We start from the raw sequence: 27,122 nt of genomic DNA on the forward strand, positions 1-27,122 counted from the left end.
CTCCAAAAAAAAAACCCTACTATAATTCAGGTAAATCTTGCAATTTGTTTTTTTATGTAAAATTTAATCAAGACCCACAGCCAGAAACACACAAGACAAGGGTATCATACACACACTCAAGAAGAAACGTTTTAACTTTTAACAAGCGTGCATGAAGCATGCGCGTCTCTCCCAAAAACTCAAAAGAAGCGTGATTTTACTACCCTCAACTTTAAAATATATAGATACACATTTTATTTTTCATTAGCCACAATCAAAACAAAAGCATTGGCACTGTAACAGCACCCCCACATCAGTCGCTGCTTTTTGTCACCAAAAGCTGACACTGCTCTACGAAAATGCCTCGGTGATTTTGTAAGAATCCCTCAATTCAATGTTACAGAGCACATTTGCATGCCATTGTCGGAGACTGCTATAAACCTCGCTAAAGGCAGAGATAATCTGTTTTGTTAATCCACCGCTAAAATGCATGCAGGCTAAACCACCGGAAAACAGTTTAGCGACGGTGTTAAAGTTTTGAGAATCTTGCCCTTAGTGACACCTTAGAGACATTAAAAAGAGACCCTTTCATCAGATCAGTACCCATTGTCTCTGTAAACTTTTGACTAGTTAGTTGAAAACCTGGCCTGCCTTAAATATCCAGGCCAAAGTCTTTACTTGTGATTAAAAATTCAGGAAACTGTTATCTTCACAATAGTAATAAATAGAACTATTTAGAAAAACTTTTAAATCCTTATTTTTTCTTTACTTATTGGAGAACTCATTTTCCCAGCATCTAAATCAGGACTTTTCCCACTCCAGATGCTGCATCCTCTTCTTCTCAGTTAGAAACTTGCTCTTCTGACCTGGAGGACTTTTTATTCCGCCATCTTACATCCAGGGAATTTTTTCTCTGGTCTGCAAAGACATCTCACAGAAAACCATAACTCCCCCCCCCCCCTTTTTCTGCTCAGTTTCACTCTCAAGGTTCCTTGAATCCAAGGGAATATCCAAATATACTCCTAAACACTTCCTCTCTCTTCCAAGGCTCCCTGAGTTTCAGAAGATAATAGGATTAATGCCATTTGGATCTTCTTCATCTTTTTTCTTCAGTCCTGCAGGACCCCAAGCTGAAAGCCAACCCTGAGTGCTGATCCTACATGGGCAAGTTATACAGAATTTCCCTTGAATGTGTACATAATAAATTTGTAATATCATCAGTCTTTAGGATAGGTGTTGTCTGGGATTCAAGTTTATCACTCTAAACCAGATGGAGATTTGTAGCTAAGTTAAAGATACCCCTTAGCTGCATTCCAAGTTTAAGGAACCATGAGCTCCAATGGGAGAAAGCAATGCACACTGGATCCACATGTGTGTCTAATTAATGATCATATATTAGAAGAGCCAAGCAGACACACCCTTAAAGGTACAAAATTTCTTGGTGGGCCTGTGCTGTGGGCCCAGCTCCTCTTTACTCCCTAGCTCAGTAAATCCCAAACCTACTAGTGGGGGGGGAAATCCCAGCCCAGTCAAGTTTTTATTATATCCTCAATGAATATTTATGAGACAGATTTGTATGCAGTGGAGGAGGCACATGAAAATCTCTCTCATGAATATTAAGAACATTAGAATTGCCATACTGGGACATCAAAGGTCCATCAAGCCCAGCATCCTGTCTCTAACAGTGGCCAACCCAGGTCCCAAGTACCTATTCATTATGAATTTCCTTAAAATCTGACTGGCTGGGAGTTCCCCAGAACAAGTTTGGGAACCACTGACCCTCTTTCCTATTGTGCTTTGAGCCTAGTTCCTGCTTCACACCTGATTTCCTATTTAACACCAGTTCCTGCTTGTCTCCTGCCTGGTCCTTGCTGCTCAATCTACGTACTTGGCCAGGGGAAGTCCTGACAGTTGTACAGACTGCAAGAGGACCTGCTGATTTAGATATGGAATGAATAATCCATGAAATCTGGCAAGTTATAATGTCCTATCATATTCTCTCTATAATTAGCATGCATGTTTAAGAATAAATGACTATCCATAAAGTTTTATGGAATTTGGCTTTTATAATAAAGTATATTTTGTTGATTCATCAACCTCACCTAGCTAATCAGCTTGAGAATATCATTATTCATTGGATCTATAAATATTGATCCGAAGTGACGATTTATCATTTACTCAGCTGCAATCCAAGGTCACAGTGTCCTTCTCACAATGCATGCCCCAAACTAAGTTTTACTGGTGCCTCTTTAGCACAAGTTCAGATTTGCCCTGATTGAGCTGATTTCTGGTGACCACAGAAAGTTTTATTGCTCAATAAATGCATGTGACATTTTGTTCTCTGACTATATCTCAAATTATTAGTAACACTTCCTGAACTTATTTAGCCACCTTTCTAAATTTTATTTATTTAAAAATTGATATACCTCCTAAGATCTAAGCAGTTTCCATAAAATGAACATACCTAGTTTAAACACAAAACTTAAAATGAACAAACTTAAAACAAAATGAACAAACTTCCATTCACTCCAAACTGAAATTATAACTTCACTCACTCTTAAATTATGCTTAGAGCAGCATACAACATTATTAGAATTTACGTGCAATACGACCCTGCCTCACAGAGCTTACAGCTTAAGTGGGTAGCTGAGATAATGTGATTTGCTAGAGGTGTCAAGGGATGTGAATTGGAAATGTAGGTTCTTAGGCCAGGATTTTCAAAAACCCACGTTAAAAAGTGATGGTCTGCTACCGCAGCCGTTTTGATACCGAATCTAAAAACCCGAGACATTCTTTAAAAAATTGCACATGCAAATAAGATCGGTGGGCAGCAGTGAAGATTTCCTACATTTGCATGTGCCCATCGCTGATGGGAACATGGGCAGAAAAACGCCGTAAATAAAAAAGAAAAAAAAAGCCCACTTTCCTGCTGCATTATTCAATGAATTGAAGGGAGAGGAGGGGAGAAGCAACGTTGACTTTTTTTCAATCGCGCATAAAACATGCCTTTTTCTCCCAAAAAACTACTATAATTCAGGTAATTTGTTTTTAATGTAAAATTTAATCAAGGCCCACAGCCAGAAACACACATGACAAGGGTATCATACACGCGCTCAAGATGAAACATTGGCTTTTAACAAGTGCGCATGAAACAACTCAAAAGAAGTGTGATTTTACTATCCTCCACTAAAAATATATAGATACACATTTTTTTTTCATCAGCCACATTCAAAACGCAAGCACTGGCACTGTAACGGCACCCCTGCACCAGTCGCTGCTTTTTGTCGCCAAAAGCTGACACTGCTCTTTGAAAATACCTTGGCGATTTCAGTGTTAAAGAGCACATTTGCATGCTATTGTCGGAGACTGCTAGAAACCTCGCTGAAGACAGAGATAACCTGTTTTGATAATCTGCCGCTAAAATGCGTGCAGGCTAAACTGCCGGAAAACAGTTTAGTGACGGTGTTAATGTTTTGAGAATCTTGCCCTGAATGCTTGTCTCCCTGGGTCTCAGCCCTGCAGGAGCAACAAAAGACCAGAAAATAGAATCAGGTCAGTACTACCTAACTATCCCGAACACTAATTTTTTCTATGAATCAAAAATGATAAAATCCAACTCTGAAATTTAATACTATGGTCAACGCTGACTTCAAATGCTGACCATAGCAATTAAATTTATACCTGTATGTTTAATGCTGGGCTATACCAGGATACCAGTACTGAATGCACAGTTATAGGGCGACCGCTATAAGTTATTCAGGTATTGCCGTTATTGAATGCCAGTACCTGGATATTTTGCTGTCCTAACTTGTCCTCCTGACAGCTGTCTCTATACTTGCGCTCAATATTGGCAGCACCTGGATAATTTCTGGCTCTGCTCTTTAGGTATTAATTGGATAATTATAATTTCAAAAACAGGAGTGGAGGAAAAACCTACAAGTAACTCAAAGCTCCCCACTTTCCTATCCACAAAACTATATGTTGCTTAAATGAAGCAGTAAGCGATTAAAAACAGTTCATGGAGGGAGAAGCCTCAGAGGCAATGATAAGCAGCCCCTTCTTTCCAGTACTTATTCAGAGGATGATTCTCTAATATTGGTGGTAAAATCTTAGTGAATGCAATCTGTGAGGGCTGGATCCGATAAGTACAAATTGGTACTAAGTTAAAGTAGTTATGGAATAAAATGTTTTTTTGAGACATTTGAAAGAATCTTAAGTAAAGCAAAATTGATAAATACATTCTTAAACGAAAGATAGGCTGGTGAGGATTTAACACGTAAAGCTAACTGCAGTGAAAGTTTTTTGAGCGGTGGAGTGATGTTTCTGAGGCCTGGGTTGACTCTTCCGTTAGAAATTGTTACGGAAATATTAAATTAAAATGCTGAACTGAGTGACATCCACTTAGGGCTCCTTTTACTAAGGTGCGCTAGCGTTTTTAGCATGCGCTGCCCCCCCATGCGACGTGTAAAAACTAACGTCAGCTCAATGGTGGTGTTAGTTTTTACGCATAGCGCGGGGACAGCGCGCGCTAATCTGCAGTACACGCTAAAAACGCTAGCGCACCTTAGTAAAAGGAGCCCTTAGAGAGAATATAAGGACAGTTCATAGACATTATCTCTAAGTAAGATATTTATTGAAGCATCACCATCTAAAACTGAACATTTTTCAATTATGGCATTTAAGTTCTTCTCCACAGTACAGTGTTCCTTTGCATCTAACAGTTTATTATACATAGATAGTACATATTGACCTCCTTTATAGATATGAACATGCGATGGGTGCTCACAAATTCATGTTGCATGTTTCTAATCTAGAGCAGGCAGTTTGCGTTCACTTTGGGTAAATGTCTCTACAGGTTGAGAAGAACCACGTTGAATCCTGCTCATTCTAAATTCCGTCATTCTTTAATTATTTATGAGGGTGTGGATGAAATGAAAAGGTCGTTCGTAGTGTGATAACCCTAAAGTGGGAAGGGGTTATTGCATTTTTATCTATGAGTAAAAGACATAGCAGCCGGCGTGTCTTGTCCACACTAGTAGAATATTAACAGGGGTGATTCGTTGTCATGGGAGAAGGAGAAGTTATGCTGCATATAATCTGGTTTAGAGGGGTTTGAGATCAATCTCATCTTCACCAGATTCTTTGCATGAGCAAGGGACTGTGCTGCTGATCTGCTTGAAGTGTTGTGCATAGAATGCTCTGAAAGCCAAACAGGATTGAATTCAGCCCCATCAACTAGATCACTCCATTTGCTACTCTCCCAACATCAACCAAGAACATCTCTTTCCATTCACTTGGTTTTCTTGCGCTTTCTCTTGGGAATTACCATGTGTTCTGGAGGTTGTGCGAAGTGCCTGGGGATCACCATTCTCCCTCTGGCTGTGCTGTCCATACTGGCCAATATTTTACTGTTTTTCCCTGGGGGGAAAGTTGCAGACGACAACTCCCACATCTCGGATGAGGTTTGGTACTTTGGAGGCATCCTGGGATCTGGTGTACTGGTGAGTAACTCTTGCATTTAATTCTTTGAAATCTTTTGTTTTGCAACTATAAAATATTTTTCTAAACATATTGCTTATAATAATAATAATAATAACTTTATTCTTATATACCGCCAACAATCTTGCGACTTCTAGGCGGTTTACAATAGAGAGAAACTGTAAGTAAATGCAATAAAGAGAAGCTGTAAATACAACGAATTAAAGAGTCTAGTAGTATACATCTGAAAATACCAACATTAATGATGATAACAATAGTTTGTGTGCTGCAGGACCAAGAAGTGCCGTGCTGCTTACAAAGAATTGGAAATAGTTTATGGATTAGTTGCTACTGTATTTATAAAAATCAAAAACTGAATACATAACTAGACTAATAGTATTTTTTTTTAACTTTCTGCATAGCCTGATCTTATTAAAGAACATGCCAAAAATTCATTACATGATATTTAGTTTTATCGCTTAGAAAACAGTCAGAGACCCAGCTATAATGGTGAAGTAAAATCATTAGCTAGTGAGCATATGACTCAGTTTACCTTCTGAAAATGTCCACTTATATTGGGGAAAAGAATACTGTCAAATGTCTATCTGGCTTTTATCTGTGACAGAAGGGCTACATTTTGTGAAGCATGCAATGTGTACTTTGTAAAAACACACATTGGTGAGCAAGGTCCAGGTCTGATAGGGTAACCTTTCAAATGCATTCAAAAGAGGGGATGACTTTTCATTTATGAGATTCAGTCATTAATTCACTATTAAACTGCATGAAAATAATAAGATTGTGCTAATATCGTATATGATGGTTGTATGTTAAAACGCAAACATATCTTCTATCTTTAGCCTTATCCTTTCTGTAGTCTGATTGAGCTTTCCTCCAAGTTTCAAGTTTATTAAAAATTTGATTAATCGCTTATCATGAATTCTAAGCGATGTGCAACTAAAATAAGGGGAACACATGTAGTCATAAAAAACCAACAGACAAGATGACAAGGACAATAATTGACATAATGGAACGCCGGGAAAAGGGAGAACTACAATGTTTTGAGGAAAGAAACATAACAAGGAAGGAACAAAGAGAGGGGGAAGAAAAGGTAAGATATTTGGAGGTCAAAGCTCAAGGAAGGAGAAAATGAAAACTTGTTTGATGGCTAGATGGGTCATAACATATAACATAGTAAATGACGGCAGATAAAGACCCGAGTGGTCCATCTAGTCTGCCCAACATACATGCTCCATAAATTAATTTAGTTTAAATGGTCCTTTTTCTTAGATATTTCTGGGCCAGAAACCCAGAGCTCTGCCCAGTGGTGTGCTTAGGTTCCATCTACTGGAGTCTCCATCAAAGCTCACTCCAGCCCATCTTAACCATCGACACCCTCCCCAGCCCGTCCTCAACTGAATGTCCATATACGGGACACAGGCCGTGCAAGCCTGCCCAGTACTGGCCTTAGTTCCTTCAATGTATACCCATTATTTTCTGATTAGAGATCCTCTGTGTTCATCCCACGCTTGTTTGAACTTGTTTAAACTCACCGTTTTCTTCTCCACCACCTCCCTCAAGAGCGCATTCCACGCAACAAACACCGTAAAGAAGAAATTTCCTAACATTACTCTTGAATCTACCACCCCTCAACCTCAAATTATGTCTTCTGGTTTTACCATTTTCCTTTGTCTGGAAAAGATTTTGTTCTACGTTAATACCTTTCAAGTATTTGAACGTCTGAGTCATATCTCCCCTGTCCCTTCTTTCCTCTAGGGTATACATATTCATGGCTTCCAGTCTCTCCTCATACGTCTTCTGGCACAAACCTCCTACCATTTTTGTCGCCTTCCTCTGGACCACTTCAAGTCTTTTTGTGTCCTTCGCCAGTTATGGTCTCCAAAATTGAACACAATACTCCAAGTGGGGCCTCACCATCAACTTGTACAGGGGTATCAAAACCTTTGAATAGAAAACTTTTAAGGGCTCCTTTGAACTTCGAGACTTTTTTCCTCCCTTAGGTGGGCTGGCAGGGAATTCTATATCAGTGAGTTGTCACCGATCTTATGATGCGTGTTAACAACTTTTAATGAGGGGACAAACAATAGACTTTGAGCAGAGGATCCAAGTGAATGAGCTGGTGTATGAACTGGGCAGCATACTTTGTTATCTTAACCCCCCTGGCATTAAAAACATGCTATGATTTTGTAAAAGGGATGGGGGAGGTGTTATTTAAGCAACAGTGCAATTCTACTTGTTGCTTGTTCCATGTTTGCTACTGAAAGCCCCAGACCCCAACTTCCCTCTCCCACAAAAGTCACATATGTGTGAGCCACTCAGGCCCTGATTTTATGAAAAATGCCTATGGTTAGGTGTCTAGATTGGCATGTCTAGCCAATCTAGTTGCTTAATTTAATTATTTAATAACCTTAATCAGTGTCAACAACAAACAATTAGCACTTTATAATTAGCTTAAATTAAAATGAATTGGGTGGTAGGCGCCTACCGCTTTTGGGTATGCGCCCTAGCCCAAGGAGACTACCAAAAAGTGGGCATGATTAAAGACAGATTGTGGGGAGATCTTGAGCATGTGTTGCATGTAGGTGCCTAAAGTTGACTTAGGCGTCAGTATTTAGGCCAAGAAAACCCTGGCAAAAACAGGGGGTAACTAAGTCCACTGTAGGCGCCACTAGGCGGCGTCCTTTAAACGGCACCTAACTGAAGATAGACAGGCACTATGCACCGCATTCCTCAGTGCCTATGTCTTAGGCACCATTTATACAACAGGGGCTTCAGAGGAAGACTTGCAAAGCTAAAATCCGATGGACTGCTACCGAGGATGTTATTGTGACGATTTCAAAAAGGCAAGTCATTCTCAAAAAAAACCAGCATGCAAATGAGGTTCGTGGATGTTCATGTAGGCTTGCTAAATTTGCTTGAGATGAGTCACTGGTGATAGCGATCAGCACATATGCAGAATACACCCGCATATTTAAAAAAAACAAACCCACCAAACCAAATCGAAGTTCGGCGGAAGAGATGCCCAGTCTCTTCCGATGCGGTCGCACAACCTCCAGACACCCACCCCTGCTACTGAAAGGAATGCCCACTCCCTCTCGCTGCATCGCACAATCCCCTGACACTACTACCCACCCCACAGCAGAAGAGATGCCCACTCTCTCCCGCCATGTCGCACAATTCAGGTTTCAAGTTTGTATACCGCCTATCAGTCTTCTAAGTGGTTTGTACATAATAAAAATAGTAAAATAGGGTAACATACATTAAAACATGCAGGACCTACTGGAACGATAGGATTAAGGTAAAGAATTACATTATAAAATAGGAAAGAGAGCCATATAGGAGAAATACAAAAGGAATTCCCCAACTCTACTACCCACCCCCCACCCTACAGTGGGAGAGATGCCCACTCTCTCCCGCCATGTTGCATAATCCCCTGACACTACCACCCACCCCCCAGCACCAGGAGAGATACCAGCTCCCTCCCACCACACAATCCCCCCCACTACTACCTAGCCACCACCATCATACCCCCCCCCCCTCTTAGTGGGAGGGATGCCCACTCCATCCCATTGTGGCACAACCCTCCTCCAACTCCCCCCCATGCCCCCCGATGACCCCCCCTACCCTTCCCTACCTTATTCACAAAGTCTGGCTAGAAGGATGCCTACCCGCTCCGGCTGGCAGGTCCACCTCTTACAAAATGGTGGGTGAAAAGGATTCAGGTCCCAATTCCTGCCCCATACTTTCTCTGTCTCTGTCATATGTAAGTCAGGTACCTGGGGACACATCTTAAAGACCAGAAACCATCTTTCAAATATGTCCGTCTTTTACTATGAGTTTCACATCTTTTATACGAATCAGGTTTGTCAGCATGTGTCAGCATGTGACGTAAGGTCACATGAAACTTTAAACACATCAGCATTTTTCCTAGCTAGAGATTGAAGTCCACTGAGGGTCAGAAAAAGCCTTGACCAGCAGAGCTTCTTAACTAAAGCTGTCTGTAAATACGGCTTAACAAAACAATTGAATTCACTTCACTACAACTCTGTTTAAACATTCATGTCAAAGAAAGAAAGACAAACATAGATGTCCTTATACCATCTTCAAAGAAGGGAAAGATAAACAGGGCCTACCTTTGCATCTTTAAACAACATATGCCTAAGGACACTTACTAAAGTTCTGATACGTGTCCCTTCAAATCCCCTCTTACGTCATGTAAATGACGTCACAAATACACAGCATGAGCTGGAAGGGAGTGATACTCTAGGTATGTCTCTCAAGGAGGGTTCTTTTTAGGAGCTGTAATACGAATAACACAGTACATGAGCAGTCAAGACAAGAGTGCAAATAATAAGAGATTATGCATTCAACTAAAGTGCTGATCCCAAGAATTAGATAAATCAGAGTTACATTTGAACTCAGCAAAGAGGTCTGCTAATTTCTGAATGTCCATAGGAGGACCTATATTGTCAGAAAGAAAAGTACAACAGCATAAAATACTGAGGAGAATTTAACAGAATTCTCAGCTAGAATCATATCTAGGGCCATATGATTTTGAGAACCATCTGAGAAGTGGAGCCTAATTGATCAGTAATACCTTGCAAGGCGTCCCTAGAATAGTTCAAAAAGCGTTGCTAATTATAATAATTTTAACTAATCCGATCAACATTCTTATTAATAGTAATAAAGGGAATAAGGAACTCAAACCCAGCCTTAACCTGAGCTCGGGCCTTAAATTCATCTGGGACCCCTCTTGGGACCCCTATAGCATCTATGTATACATGTGATCAGATTTATATCAAGACAAAAAAGAGGAAAAACCATGTGAATAGGAAGGATGCCTTTCAGAAAAATATGCAGGAGCATAGTAACCTTAACTAAAGTGCACTGGCCTATCCACTGGCTGGGTAGCTTAACAGGGAGCCAAAAGTCTCCATAAAGCCAGTAAATATCAAATCTGATGCAGCAACAATAGGGCATACCTATGAGCCAAGACAGAACAATAACCTGGGGGTAAATTACCTACAAAACTACCCTGTGTCAGATTAGAAACATGACATGTGTAATTGCCCTTATAGATGGTAACGGCAATATCAAGCTTTTGCTGTCCTGGCAACAAAGGGTATTTAGAACACTACAGTGCACAAAGAGGATAGGTAAAATTAGAGGAGATACTGGTAAATAACCCAAAAAGCATGGTTGGATACCAGGAGGGAGGTCCAGATGTACGGTTCCTAGATGGGGTCTAGCTTGAGCACATATGTAACAATTACTCTTATTATGTTGATCAGCAGTGAATTTCATCCATTCTAACCAAAGGTTACGTTCTGAAAACCCTACCTTAACAGCCACAATATCTTCAAAAGTGGGATTGGCAATAGCCATCATGTCAGTAAGTTTATTGAATGTAGGGGCCAGTGGGTAAGTATTTTTTGGGGCCCCCACAAAATGGCGGGAGAGGATGAGTGGAGGTAGATAGATCCCGTAAGAAAACTGATGATAGCTAGACCCACCCTTAAACCACATGTCCATAATGTACATACCTTCATCAGTAGGTCTAGGGTTGTCAATAGTAAGAGAAAGCTTAATAATTTGTGCAGGAACACTTTTCCTATAACAGTGTCCAATCTTATGAAGGGTCATACAAGTAAGCAGTGATTTACCATTTTGGTCCACTGTTTTTCAGGGTATTTTCTAGTTTATAAGCCCAGTCAGTATTAATATTCCACCCTACCACTCCCCAGAATGCACACTTATCCCCCCAACGTAAGTCAGTAACATATACATATATGTCCTTAGTTTTAGGAATCTCTGAGGACCAATGGCACAGCCTTGGGATATCAATTGATGAACAGTCCACAATGTCACAATACTCAAAGGAGAAGGTGGCAACTTGCACACTGCTGGAATTATACCAAAGGGTAGCATCGGTCTTTTCTGGATTCCAATTGAAGGACAGCCTTTGCGAGGGAGTAGTCCAGCTTGACGTCGTGTTCGCAAAGAGGTGTCGGGGGTGCTGTTTACAGCAGGAGTGTCATTTACAGATGGGTATGGGCAGAAAGTGTCGTGAACCCAGAACACATCATCCCTGTAGACCCAGTTAGAAATGATCCATACAGGGAGAAAAACTAGCAGCAGCGGTGCCAGTAAGAGAATGATAAAGTTGGTAGAATGCTGCAATGAGATCATTATGTTGTTCCACTGGAGGAGGTGAAATCTGCGCAGGGAAGACTTGCTTCTGGGGTTTTAGGTTAACCCTCTTCAAGCGACTTGCGTGGATCCAAACAGGAAACTCCTCAGTGAGTGCAGCGGGCCTGGTCACAGCGATCACAGTAGTGGGAAGGCCAAAGGGGAAATCCGTCTGCTTCCGATCCTTGGAAAGCTGCTGGACAATCACCAGGCTGGAAAAAATGGGTAGGAATCTGTGGAGAGAAAGGAGAAGTGCAAGACACGTTTCTTTGAACAAGCCCTAATATTTCAATTAGCTTTTAGACGTATTCCTCCTGTATCAAGGGAAAATCTACCCATGGGGCAGGGAAAGGTCATCCCGTGAGAATCTCAAAGGGAGAACAGCCAGATGTCTGTGCATACAGAAAGAGATACTTGAAAAGAAATGCTTGAAAAGCATTCCAAATATCATTCAGCAGCTGTACTCCAATGTGATCCAAATAAGAGATAGAAAACAAGAGAAGCCATGTTGCCTGTACTGAACGTGGCAACATGCAACAATACCAATTCATTCACTTAGCATAGCCATGGCAAAAGAGAGACAATACTCAGTTACTTAAGGTTCTTAATTGAACAATCCAAAAAGATATGTTTTTGTGTGCTGCATATAACTATTATACACCTCAGAGAGACCATACTGATGTACTGAATGTATTCAGAAATGTATATTGAATGGATCATATGTAGGGAACACCACGAAATAAACGCTGTATAAAGTAAAACTTTTTCTTATAACCCCTAACTAAACTATATTCAGAATATAAAAGCTAAAAGTAAAAGAACATTGCGCAGTTAGGCTAGTAAGAAGTGGAAAAAGAGCTCTAAAAATGGCCAATATTATGTATCCTGGAGTACCCACTAAACTAAAACAAGTAGACATGACACAGACAAAACATAAAGTTTTTAAACGTGGAGCTATTACTCCATCTGTCAAGTGTGCAGGGCTGAATTTAACTCTGCAAATAAACACATTGATATAAAAAAACCAAAACAACAAATAATGTATATCATAACCATCTCATATTTGAAAAAAGGCATAAAGCTAATGTCTCTTTGGAGCGTCTCTATCTCTGCAGTGATAAAGAGGACCCGTGGAAAACATTAGAAATATCTGTGCCAAAATGGATCTGGGATGGCTATGTATAAATCCGGAAAAAACATTTTAAATTAGCAACATCCTAATTTCAGCTAAAACAATAGAAAGGAATTGTATTTTCCAATTTATTTTCAATTCACAACCGTGCCAGCTGTAATTATTGAGCTATATATCTGTATCAAGGAGCAAAAGGTCAAGAATGAAAATATCACTAGCAAGAAGTTAAAATGTCGAGCGAGCACTACGATAACCAATACCATGATATTGGGCAATGAATAAGGGAGAGCTAGCAGCTGGTATCCAGGGTTTCCCCTCTTTGCACCAAAGTCCGTCCAAAAGGGCGGCTTTGGGCACCTGCCAAACGCCAGGCATCAAATTCAGAGGAAGCTGTGAAAAAAGAGAGGAAGAGAATCCTGTTCACCCGTGAGACCCAAAAGCCCATTTAAAAGAAGGGCTTGGACATCGTGAAAAGTATGAAGGGTAATGGGGTGACCTAGGATCAGAAAAGTAACCATCTCTACCACCATAGCACAAGCAGCCAGGGAACTTGAACAGGAGTGACTATATAAAAAAAAGGCAACAGAGCGTAACTTACCGCCATGTTCTCCCTTCATGGTGTTACAATAGTCCCAAACAAAGAGATAAAACATGTGGGCATAAGCAGGAAAACCCAAACTTGAGCTAGAAACCAAAGCACATCTTAAATGTCCAACATTTCATAAGTCCATCTGATAAGAGCAGTCATTTCAGAAACCAGGGTCTGTCTCAAAATCTGGTCATAGAAGGAACAAGCAGAGATCCATTGGCGGCAGTGACCAATCATAGCAAGAAAAGTAAGCATGTCTTTCTTGGTAGCTGGGCGGGGCAGATCCAGAATAGCAGCAATGCAGAAAGTGCAGATTTTCCTTTGACCATGAGACAGGACAAAACCCAGGTATTTCACTTCAGATGTACACCAGTGCAGTTTATTTCATGACACCTTGTGACCACACACAGACAATCATTATAAAAGATGCAAACGATCAATCGGACAGGTCTCCTGAATTATGGAACACAAAAAGTTGTACAAAATAAGAATAGGACCATGAGGGGCAGTGCATGACTTGTAGAATAGCCCGAAGGACATTCCACACTAGGTATACTGTTGCTTAAAGGTGAAGGCAAAAAAAGAGCTGAAAAGCCTCACCAAAGGGACTAAAAATAAAACATTCTTTAGGAAAATGACAGAAAAAAAAAATCATTGGCTGCCGGTGGAATGGTGGAAGAAACATAAGTGCAATGAGAATTACCAAAACTCTAACAGCCCTAATAATGCCATCAGCTTTGGCAACAAGAGCGACGGGCGTATTATAAGAAGAGATGGTGGTTTTGATAATGCCGGAGAAAAGTCAAGAGACAAGCAGTGGAATCTCACCTTACTGCTTAATAAAACCAAGAATGAGTAACTTCAAAGAAGCACTATAGGGGGTCAGTGGAAGCCCAAACAGAGAAGTCTGGGGGAAGGGACAAAAACATTCATGCACAGACCCTGATAATGAAAGCAAAGAACAGATTAGCTTTGCTCTGCACAAGAAAGAAAACCTCTAAAACGGAATTTTTTCTTTTTCTTGTTTCTTTTTTTAACTACAAGGGAAAGATCTTAGACTGGTTCAAACAGCGCATTCAATTCATTCCACATAACAGCCTGTCCTACCTCAGTATTAAACATTGGTGACACAGAAAGATGGGAACTGAAGGAAAAATGTCATACACACACACAGCCGTACAAGTCTCATTTGTCTAGGAGTAAGTGCCTTTATGACTCATTACAAAAGCAATATAACAATGCAAAAATATTCGCTTATCTTACCTTATAAGCGAGGTACAGTAATAAGAGACAATAAAATCTTATACTCTATAAAAGTTTTAACCTTACAAATGACAGAGTGGGCAGGGGGGTTCTATAAATAATTTCATTCTTTCCGAAAGAATGGCAGCTGCTTATATATATGAGGGGCGCTTACCGAAAGTACCCCGAGATTTTTCCCAAAAAAACTCCATAATAGAACCCAAAGCTTGAACTTAAAATAAGGGGTGGGTACAGGTCACCACTACCCAGTGAGTATTAAAGAACAGAAAAAATTCAGAAATACTCACAAAATATTGGTGATATCATCTGCCCATCGCGGACGTGCCCCCAACTGAAAAGGATTCAGGTCCCAATTCCTGCCCCATACTTTCTCTGTCTCTGTCATATGTAAGTCAGGTACCTGGGGACACATCTTAAAGACCAGAAACCATCTTTCAAATATGTCCGTCTTTTACTATGAGTTTCACATCTTTTATACGAATCAGGTTTGTCAGCATGTGTCAGCATGTGACGTAAGGTCACATGAAACTTTAAACACATCAGCATTTTTCCTAGCTAGAGATTGAAGTCCACTGAGGGTCAGAAAAAGCCTTGACCAGCAGAGCTTCTTAACTAAAGCTGTCTGTAAATACGGCTTAACAAAACAATTGAATTCACTTCACTACAACTCTGTTTAAACATTCATGTCAAAGAAAGAAAGACAAACATAGATGTCCTTATACCATCTTCAAAGAAGGGAAAGATAAACAGGGCCTACCTTTGCATCTTTAAACAACATATGCCTAAGGACACTTACTAAAGTTCTGATACGTGTCCCTTCAGTGGGCCTTCCCCTTCACAGTGCATCCTGGGATGCGCTGGGGAGGGACCTAAGGCTCTGATTGTCCCAGATGCTATAGAAATAATAAACAGTAGTAGTAGGCAGCTTACAGACTCAATTAGTATAGGGGAATAAGTGCACATAGACAAGACAGTGATGTTGGGGGAGAAGGCGGAACTACAAAGACTGAAAGGAAAGGTGGGGAGAGAAACAACAAAAGGGTGAATTCTGCTGTCTGCATTCTGATATAACTAATGCAAAAGTCACTCAAAAAATGTAGAAACAAAGTTTTAACTCAAACTGTTTTTCAAATGGTAAATTATTATTATTATTATTATTATTATGTTCTTATATCCCGCCATACCCAAAGAGTTCTAGGCGGTTTACATCCATTACTTTAGGATCCGGTCTGAACCCGGATTTACAAAAATTTTGTCGGAATTGCAGGTAGCGTGGAAGGAAGCAAAGTAGTTTTAGCACAGGTTTATCGTAGTTGGGTGAGAAGATAAAATGGAGGGTGTGGGAAACCAGAGGAGGGGGGGGAGAGGGATGTGGGGGTGGGGGGGTTGGAGTGTATGCGGGGGGTGAGGATTAAGGGTCTTGTTCGCGGAAGAGGTGTGTTTTGAGAAGTTTTCTGAAGTCTAGGTAGGTCGGGGCCTCTAGCATCATTTGGGCTAGCCAAGGGTTCAGCTTGGCCGCCTGGAAGGCGAAGGTTTTGTCGATGAATCTTTTGAGCTGGCATGATTTTATGGAGGGGAAGGTAAACAACTGGATTCTGCGGGATTTCTTGTTGGTGCAATACATGTTGAAATGTGGGGAGAGGTATTTTGGTGAGAGACCAAATACTGTCTTGTAACAGATGCAGGCGAACTTGAAGAGGACTCGGGATTCGAAGGGTAGCCAGTGCAGTTGGTGGTAGAAGGGGGTGATGTGTTCCCATTTGTTCAGGCCGAAAATTAGGCGGACAGCTGTGTTTTGAATCAGTTTTAGTCTTCTGGTGATTTTCTTTGTGGAGCTTAGGTAGATGATATTGCAATAATCCAGTATGCTGAGGATAGAGGATTGAACTAATAGTCGAAATGCAGTGTCATCGAAGTATTTCTTTATGGTACGGAGTTTCCAGAGTGCTGAAAGGCCTTTCTTGACAGTGAGGTCTGTGTGATTTTCTAGGGATAGATGTTTGTCAAGCGTGACTCCTAGTATTTTTAATGTTTGTTCGAGTGGGAAAACCAATCCTTTCACCTGGATTGTGGTGTCTTTGATTTTGTCTTTGGGGGTGGCTAGAAAGAATTTTGTTTTGTCTGGGTTGAGCTTTAGTTTGAAGGAGAGCATCCAGAGTTCTATCTGGCTGAGTATGCTAGTTATGTAGTTGAGAAGATCCTGGGATAGACTGGTTAGAGGGATGACAATTGTGATGTCATCTGCATAGATGAAGAATTTGAGCTTAAGTTTGTGAAGGAGGTTACTGAGGGAGGCGAGGTAGATATTGAATAGGGTGGGGGATAAGGGGGAGCCTTGTGGTACACCGCAGGAGTTCACCCAGCTGTAGGAGAAGTTGTCATTTTTGTGTACCCTGTAGGATGCAATAGAACTCTGCTCAAAGACATGAAGGCTGATCTCTCTGCCTCACCCATCAATCATTGCAGTGTTCAATAAAGTCTGCAACTTTTTTGGGGTTGTGGTTCTAAATATGGCTTCCACTCCTGCAGTGCTTTTTGACTATGTCTGCATTCTGACGGCTTATATGATCCTAAAAATACCACCACTTCACAATTGGCTAAGACACCTAGTCCCTTGGATAAGAAGTCAGAAAAAAAAATGTATATAAATAAATAAATAACTGGGACAAAGAAGAAGGCTTTGTGGACATGGACATCAGTATGAGCCTTTAATCCCTCAACGGAAGCCTCTTGCTCAGGCAGTATCTCAAAGGTGACCAGCACCAGACAATAAGTCTAGGTGAGAATTGCCTCATACATCATATAGTCCATGAAACGATTGTGAAGTGGTGGTATTTTCAGTATAATATTGGCTTGTTTTGAAGGGTTATATTAGTTTGCTTATATGATCCTGGCCATGCCAGAAAAAGAGAGAGAAAGAAGTTAGGCTGGCTTTGAATTTACCCAAAGAGGTCAAGCATCTAAGATATACTGAGAATATAGAACAGCGTGATCTCACAAAAGGATGGGACAATGAGCCAGTTTTGTTGAGAAAATCTGAGCGCTCGGGGGATAGTTCAGCACTATGAATCTGAAATACTAGTAAAGCCAATTAGCAGCTAATTTAACAATTAAGTTATACGCGCAACTGACTACATTCTATCATTTTTGTGTGCAACATTGCACGCTAAGGGTTAGGGTTGCCAGATTTTCCAATCATTGTATAAATGCACACATAAAATACAGGTGGGTGCACACACATGCAGAAACTGGGTGAGGCATAGGCAGGATCCATACTTACACATACAATTTATAGAACATTATAAATTACTAGTGTTTAAGCCCGTTACATTAACGGGTGCTAGTAAAGCCTCCTTCCCTCACATGTCCCCTATTTTCAGCCCTAGCTCCAAACCCATTTCCCTCCCCCCCCCCCCAGCCCCCTTCTCAAATCTTTTCATCAGAAAGGAGCAAAACCAGTTCAAAAATGTTCCACCCACCCCCACCCAGTGTTTAACTTCAAAGAAAAGTGCTGCGTCGCGCTGTTGCTGGCCTTGGCGTCTTCTGTCCACTGCAGCCAGCTCTAGCGGAAACAGGAAGTTGTCAGAGGGCAGGCCACAGTGGAGAGAAGACGGCGAGGCCAGCAGCAGCACGGCGCAGCGCTTTTTTTTTAAGTTAAATGCAGCGGGCAGGTGAGCAGGCGAGGGGGAGAAGTAGATGCCAGCAGGGGGCACCTGTGCCCCCCTTCCCGTTCCAATGCCTCTGGAGATTTCTCTGGCGGTGAGTGAGGGCGGGAGGGTGGAGAGTCGCCGGCGTGTTTCCTGTCTCCGTGTTCAAAAATGGAATTCGACACGGAGGAACACAGCCAGGAAACATGTCATCCTTAGTGCGCATGCGTGCTTAGGATTTTATTATACAGGATGCATTTATTTCATGTTTTCGGGTGTGAGCTTTTACCCCAGCTCTGCGGCAGGTGTAAGTGGTCATTTCTTCCAGACAAGTCTTGTTTTAGTAAGTCACTTTGGAGAAAGAAAGCTTTTACACAATTGGCAGCTGCAGAATGGAATCATTTTTAAAGAAAGAAGATAAACCAAGATGATCCCACATGCCGCAAACACTGAACAAACACAGTGGGAACAGTCCTAGCACATGAACCAGGATTTCATCACGGATGTCCTTTATTGAGCAGTAGTATACAATGCACACATGCTCAGGATAAATAACTATAGTGATGCAACAGGACTCAACACAGGCCGTGTTTTGGCATCAACGCCTTCATCAGGAGTCCTCAAAAAAATAGGATAGACAACCACAATATGATCAACTTTTTAAGTAATAATTTAAGAATAAAAAGGTGTGAAAGATAGAGTGAACAAGGTGCTAGAGATTGTGCGTTGCGATTGAGTGAAAAGGGAAGACAAAGCGAACAATGATGTCTATTTCAAAAAAAAAGTTTATAAAGAATTATGATCTGTGATACAAGATTAAACAATCTTGCATCTACTTCTAAATAATATTTGTTCATGATTTGTAGAGAAAAATATATAGCAACGCAGGGAAAGTGCTAATACGGTAACTCTTTATAAATTATGCAAATAACAGTGGAGCTAATATGACTGGCAGATATATGTGCACAAAAGATGAATGCAAGGAATTGTAATCTGTGATGCTGTGATCAGACTGATCCTGTGTGAATTTTAAAATGTGCTTACTTATCAACACCATAGGTTAAAGAAGCACAGCTAAGACAACTCCCTTGTCATATGGTGTTGAAACTGCTTGATTTCTCCAAGCAGACATCCAATTTTAATTTCTTCTCTACTGAGCCTCAGCCCCACCACATCACCGCATCAAATAACTTTCATGGCAGTGAGCTTTATGTGGAAATATCGTCACCGGGTCACTATAATTTTACATACTATTTAACCAACTTTTAAAGTGCACCATGCTTCAACGTTTCAAAAATTCCTTTAAAGTGCTTAGTGCTTATTCACACTTTAAATAAATTTCATATTCAGATAAATAATTTTATACTAAATAAACTTAACTTTAGTAGAAATCTTCTTTTTAGAATAAATTCATTATTTTTTAAACTCGGTTCAGGAGGGTTGGACCCGACATGTTTCGCATATCGTTTTTTCAAGAGTTCTCCCGCAACCGCCGGTATCATCCACCCCACTAAATTCTTCAGAGAATAGTTAGGCAGATCAGCAAACACAGTATAGGTAACATTTATCTTTAGTGATCTATCTAGGGCGGCTGCTGTGCATTTCAAAGGCAGCAGCATCTCAAACTGAATAATATTTCACACCATAAAAACCAGCGCTGCGGACCAGGGTTCGACGGAGCTCAGTTCCAAGGTTAACTCTTCCCCTTCATCAGGAACCCAAATTTCCTTCTTTTAGAATACATTTTTGGTGCGCGCTGCTTTTACACATGTGTAAACCAAGCGCTGCCTGGGCAGCACCAATAGCAGCGTGCACCAAAAACGCATTCTGAAATAAAGGAAATTTGGGTTCCTGATGAAGGGATGGGGTTGTCAAATTATCAAAATCTCAATGGACAGAGACTAAGGAGCTGAAAGTTAATTGAGAGGGCTGCATGATTGAAGATATGCAAACCTCCCCCACCACCACCACCACCAGCACCAGCACCACTCACACCCTACAGCGGATCAAGCAATGGAAGTAAAGAGGGTAGATCAAAACATCTGGGTTTTACTTCCATTGTTTTCAATAGAAGTACAACCCGGATATCTCAATCCATCCTCCTTTTTCTCGAGCCATAGGGTAACCCTTGGCTGACAGACTTGTGCAGGCTGACTTGTGCCAGCCCTGAATAATCCTACCATCTGACTTTGTATGACTTATCATTTAAAATCTTGCCTTTTCTTTACCTTCCTCCTCTTCCCCACCCCAAACAGATGATTTTCCCTGCTCTGGTGTTCCTGGGCCTGAAGAACAATGATTGCTGTGGGTGCTGTGGCAATAAAGGCTGTGGAGAGAGATGTGCGGTAAGTGAAGCTAATCTGTAGCAAGCCTAGAGGCACCCAAGAGAAGTGGGATACCGAGAGTAAAATTTATTTTATTTAATTCACTTTATAGCCCGTCCTCCCCAGAAGCCCAGAACGAGTTACAAGGATAGGTACACAGAACTTTTCAGAATCAACAACTAGGGTTACCAGATTTTCCTTTGGGAAAATCCGGACCCATGGCCACGCCCCCAAGACCTCCCAGTTCCTCCTCTGTCATGCCCTGTTCCACCCCCGTCCCCGGATGGCATCTGGGCAGATGCCCCTTCCCGACATGATTATGACGGGAAGCTTTTCAAAACCCGGACAAAATGCCGGGTTTTGAAAAGCCATCCGGATCCCTGGACATATCCTCAAAAGGAGGACATGTTTGGGGAAATCCAGACGTCTGGTAACCCTGTCAATAACACACATGGTTCAGGTTCAATAGCATGCTACAGGATCAGTAACACACAAAGGAACTCTGCGAGCTATCGCAGTGACGCGACTTGATAGCTTGCAGCGTTCCTTTGCAGCGTTCCTTTGATTCGGGCAAAACACAAGCTTTGAATCAAGTTTCAAGTTTAATAAAAATTTGTATACTGCCTATCAATCTTCTAAGTGGTTTGTACATAATAAAAATTGTAAAATAGGGCTTGAGAGCATTCCTTTTTGGTTTTTACAAATACACTGGCGCCATCTCCTGGATTTTTATCTATTTACCCCTGAGGAAGACTTTTTCAAGCCGAAACATGGACCATGTTGGGGTCCAGTACAGAAAGGACTTAAAGATTATCTGTGAAGCTTGCCTTATGTTTTAGCTATTTATATGTATATGCTTTTATCATTTATGTGTTTGAAATAAATTGATTGTCTCTGCAGCTGATGAGTGCTGTCCCTTCCCCACTCTTTTTGTTTCCCTAGTTCATAGCCTGCTGCTTTAATCCCTAATCTTTTTCTAAAATCATACTTACATATTAAACAAAAAATTAGTGTTCAAAAAGCCAAATTCTAGTTCAAATATCAATGTTTGTCAGGGATAAATACATACCACAATGTTCCTCAATTAAAATTTTGAATTAAACCATAATACCAAGAGATAACATTCCAAACAAAACTTTATTTAAACTGTCATTTTGTAGGGGTTGAAACGCCGATTTTGCAGCCAACAGGGATTCTGTCCGAGGCTTGGAGCTAGAACGTTTGTCCTCTGTAGCTTAGAGCTGACCCCTGTGCTGATGTAGAGGTAGTGGGGGCTAAACAAACAGTCAAGAAATCCAGTTCAGGGACAAGCAGATAAACCTCTAGGTCAAGGAACTAGAACAGCCTCTAAAGCACTGGGTAGTGTAGAGTTGAGCAGCCTGCAGGGTGCTGCTGGATAATATCAAGTTCAAAAGACTCACCACAGATGAAGAATTTCACTTCCAAGTCCACCTAAGCAGGCTCAGATCATAGTGCGGATGCACAAGTGTAATCTCAGGTCAGAATACTGAAATACTCTCAAGCAGTTTGGTAATGGTTAGTGTAGTGACCTGAGAACCAGGTTTGATTTCCACTGCTGCTGATTTTTTGATACCGGGGTCATTCATTAGTGGGGGGGGGCCTTTTTTCTTTTGTTTTTTATGGGGCAGATGTGCAAGTGTAATACATGCACAACAGCTCCAATTACATAAACTGCCAAAGCAGCCTTTGAAAATAAACATGACTTTAACCACTTCTGCAGCCCAAGGACACATCAACAAGTCAAATACTTCTTTGCAACTCAGAAATTATGTTGTGCTTATGTGAAACCCTCTAGTGGTGATGTGATGCAATTACATTACAATGTAATTATTAGAATTAACTCCCCTTCCTTTTACAAAACCACGAAAGCGTATTTTAGCACTGGCTGGCACGCTGAATGCTTTGCACTGCTCCCTACACTCATAGAGTTCCAATGAGCATCGGGAGCAGTACAGAGCATTCAGTGCGCCAGCCAGCACTAAAAACCGCTTTTGCAGTTTTGTAAAAGGAGGGATAAATGTATGAGATGTTATAATAACGGTCATATGTTTCAAAAGGTTTCCCCTTCAATTCACACCAACATAGAAATTAAACATTTATATATTTGTATTTATTTATTGCAACCAATAAAAACAAAAACAATTGAGGGTGAAAGAATAAAAACTAAATAGCTATGTCCAACAAATGTTATCAGATGTTGTTTAAACAAGGTAAATTAAATTTATATATAAATGGATAGCAAAGCTAATTTACCATTCACACGTGATCAAGTTTACATTGATGACACCATTATAGTTTGCAATAATATTCAAACCTCAAACATGTCATGCCTTTCAACTTAATACCAACTTTGTCCTAAGATATCAGAACCACAGTAAGCATTTGACTAGGCAATGCTTTTAAAACCAGTGTTTCTCAGTCCCAAAGTTCAATAAAATACAAAAAGTGTTTATATGTGTGCACACAAAATAAAAGTATTTTCTTTAAAAAAAAACAAAAAACCTGTTTTCACCAGTAATGCCGCCTTCTTCCATTGAGTACCGCTGAGTTGTTGTCCTGTCACCTGGCTGGAACCAGCAGTTCCTCTAAAGATCCAGATGTTTGCTACTATCCTATCTAAACAAATGAATGGAAGCAAAACCCTAACCTCCCTGGATGAATGCAAGCTAAAGTCAGTGTCTTCTTAGGCTAAGGCCATGTATTTCTAACTAGATGTGCATAAGAACAGATAATTCTTTTATCCCTAAGCCGACTTTTCCAGGAAAAAAAATGCTTCTGATATGAAATCAGCTTACAGAGTTTCAACACACACACATTCATACAATATCTGAGCTACCTCAGCTTTATCTGAATGTCCAGGTATCTTTGATTCAGAAATTGTGAAACTCCTCAGTAATTACCTCAAAGTCTCACAGCTTCCTCACACGGAGCCTGATAGTGCTGTATATCAGGAATACTGACTGGAAACTGCTCTGCATCACAGAACTTCCAAGAATCCCAAGACAATAGATCACTCCCAGATTCTATAACTGGCACCATAAAAGTGGCCACCGATCATGTGTCAATTATGCGCTTGTGCTGACACTAGGTTTTCCTTGCCTACCATTCTGGTGTCTACCTATGATGTGAATTGCACCTCCATAGGCACTTTAAGTTGCCTAACTCCTCTTCAAGCGGCATTAGCCATACCCACAGTGGTGTTAAGTGGCCTAAAGCACCTATAGAAGCCTGATTCCGGCGCCAAATTTGTTTGTTTCAATGGCATTTTTACTGAATTTTGGCGCCTACTGGTGCCTAAAAAAACGGCGCTGTTTAGAAAATCCAGGACTCAGTTCTCAAAAGAACATTCAGTCCCAACAAATAGTTTCAGATTCTCCAAATTTCACACAACGGTGTAGACTGGCCAAGGTCTCAGCAGACCAGCAATCAGCAACCAGAAAAGACTGCAGGAATGTACTCCAGCAGAAAAAAAAACCAAGTGAACACTAATACAAAACATTTGCCTTAAACACCAATAATATTAGGCAATCTGAGTGAAGGAATTAAAATTCTCTTTTTCCCAGTGCTCAACACTTCTTTTTAGGAAAGAAGTCACAAAAATCCAGTTTAAATTCTGAAATTCATCTTAAATGTTCTTATTACTTTTCCTTGAAATATAACTTCAAACTTAATTTAGAAATCTCAATAAATCATGAGAACCAGCAGGTATGAGAGAAGTTTTAGACCCACGACTCACACAAACTCAGTTGTATCTTGCTTTACAGTTTTCTCAGTACATATCTCAGCTCAACAGCCCATAAGTAAGTTTAGTTTGCAGCATTTCACATGAAATCAAACATTTACAGGAAATATTATTTCAAAAATATTCACTCCTTCCACATATACTCAAACTCTAGAGCAGAAATATAAACTTTTACGTAGCAGCCTTAAACTCTCTGCTTTCCTATAGCTCACATAAACAGTCCTGGGGCTCTTAATGAGAGAGCTGCTTTTAAGTGCAGCTTCCCGTAAGCTTCCTGCTGCAGACTTTCTGGGCTAGATGCACAAAACACAGTTGTTAAGAGCGTGTGAGTCGCTGTTAGCCAATTTTTTGGCCAACTCTGTAACAACGAGTTTGCATGCAAATGATTTGCATAGAGGTTTGATCAGTCGCTGTGAGACCAACTGTGACACATGCGCAAAGCCAGTTGAGGGAAGCCTGAACAGCTGAGTGGCAGGGAAATCCCCAAAGCTGCCTCCTGCCACCCAGCTGTTGCGGCTTTTTTCTTTTTCTTTTTGAATGGCACAGATGTTGTGCATGTATTACACATGCACATCTGCCCCATAAAAAAATAAAAGAAAAAATCCCCCCCCCCAAAGCCCCCCGCCAATGAATGACCCCGGTATCAAAAAATCAGCAGAAGGGATGCCCAGTCCCTCCTGCTCGTGGGCCTTCTCCTTCCTGGTGCATCCTGAGATACACATGGAGGGGCCTAAGGCCCTGATTAGCTCAGATGCCTAAGGCCCCTCCCAAGAGAGGGGTCTTAGGCATCTGAGCCAATCAGGGCCTTATACTCTTCCCTCTGTATCCCGGGATACAGAGGAATTATATAGGTGTATATGGGTAAAAATCCAGGTGTTTTACTTTAATCTATGTTTCACAATACATATTGTAGAAAGTCTTTGGTTTCAGCCCTTTATAAGAGGAAATGGCTGCAAAGAGATTAATTTCTTTCTTCTAAATTATTTTAATAGTGAGAGACTTGCTTTAATATATTCATACAGTATACCACACTATTCAGTTACCGGTAGATGTCTTCAAACTTTAGGTAGTATCCTTTTCCGAATAACACCCTAACACATGCTGTATTTCGTTCTTAAAGAGCTGCTTTAGCAGAAGAAATAATTTACAGTACACGTACACATTCTAAAAGGAAAGAGACAGAGAATGAATATTCTGTAACACATTTCAAAAAGGCTGAACTCAGATATCTCCTGTCTCAGCCAATTGGGCTACTGGCCTAGACACCACAGAAAGCATGGCGGAATCAAAATGTCCAGGCAAACTCATTTCTATCCATCTGTGAAAATAAACCTGGAAATAAAAGGCTATAATTCAGTGGTTTCCGTTCTCTGTAAAAACAGTTGTACCCTGCCCTTGGCAAAACCCTGCGGTTCTTCCCCTGGGAAAGCAGCTCTCCAAATATCACCAGGTGCAGCGCTTTTAGTCCTGAATTGGGGAGGTGAAAATTTTCTTGATTTCATAGCCAGCTCCCAAAGTCCTGCTCTCTCCAAACAGATGGAAATCCCAGAGAAATTCAGTAAAGCCAGGAAATCAAGAATTAGGATGAACAGCCTGGAGTCTGTATCCACTATCCATTGACTTCTTGGTTAGCTAATTCCTGGCCGCTCATGCAGATCTCCCAAACCAGGTCAACTAACTGTGACAGCTTTCTAGAGACAAGCCAGACAGTTCCTGGCAGGTCTGATCTCTCTCTGTCAGTGTCAGATTGAGTCTGAAATGGAACAAAACTGTAGATCCATAGCAAGAAGACAAAGGATAATTCGGTGCAGGTTGCCTATGATTAAGCCCTGGGATCATGCACACATGGATTCTATATCAGCAACTGCATATTATTGTTTATTTTGAGCTTCTATATCGCTACTAATGAATGGGAAGTCAATTCAGAGCGGTGTGCATGAGCTTCTGTAGAGGTGTTACAATACAGGGTTACAAAGAGCTTCTGCGAGGTGTTATAATACATGGGCTCTATACAGAGTTACCGGGGCTTCTGTAGCAGTATTACAATACGGAGTTATTAAGACCGGCATAATTAATCATCCTACTTATGCTACCGGCACTTCGATCATCCTACTTATAAGCATATGTTCATACCAAATCAATTGTCCTACCTTTAGGAATTCTGATATAAGTTTTATGCACCAATTTTAGGAACAAACGTTTACACTACCTCAAAGGTTGATGTAAATGCCCACACTAACTGATCTATAAGCTGCATGCATAAATGCTAAGTACACTTCTGACCCATCCATGCCACTCCCAGGACCATGCCCCCTTGAAGTTACTCACTCTGGATTTTATACATGCACATTGTAGAATCTCGACTAAGGGCAGTACTGCATGTAACTGCAAATTAGGTCAGGTTAGTTTTTTCTTGACTTAAAATGGCTTACCAGGGGATGTACTCTGGCATCCTACAATAAGATCCGAACCTGCGGGTGCTACCTACATGCAAAAATTTTTTTAAAAAAAAATTTGTTGTGGGAGGGGGTGCTTCTGTAGGCGGAAAGTAAACAGGTGTTCCTGCACTAAACAGTTAACGCATTGCATTCACATTATCATGTGCTAACTGTTTAGTGCAGGATTACCACCTGAGCCCTTACCACCTATGTTGGTAAGTGCTCCTATGATAATTCTTTTCAATGGTTGTGCGCTAATGGCAACCTTACTGCATGATCATTAATAGGAAAAAATATGAAAT

General features: G+C 40.9%; 1 protein-coding gene across 1 annotated transcript in view; it reads left to right on the top strand.

Moving 5' to 3' along the window:
- The first annotated feature begins 5,095 nt into the window (after nucleotides 1-5,095).
- Nucleotides 5,096-27,122, top strand: part of TM4SF4 (transmembrane 4 L six family member 4) — a 29,554-nt gene continuing 7,527 nt past the window's right edge. The window contains exons 1-2 of the mRNA XM_033959226.1: nucleotides 5,096-5,480; nucleotides 20,551-20,640. Coding sequence (XP_033815117.1) covers nucleotides 5,307-5,480; nucleotides 20,551-20,640 — 264 coding nt within the window. The 5' untranslated portion in view covers nucleotides 5,096-5,306. The remainder of the gene's footprint in view (nucleotides 5,481-20,550; nucleotides 20,641-27,122) is intronic.

The sequence above is a fragment of the Geotrypetes seraphini genome, chromosome 9 (assembly GCF_902459505.1).
Source record: "Geotrypetes seraphini chromosome 9, aGeoSer1.1, whole genome shotgun sequence".
In the NCBI taxonomy this organism is placed as follows: Eukaryota; Metazoa; Chordata; class Amphibia; order Gymnophiona; family Dermophiidae; genus Geotrypetes; species Geotrypetes seraphini.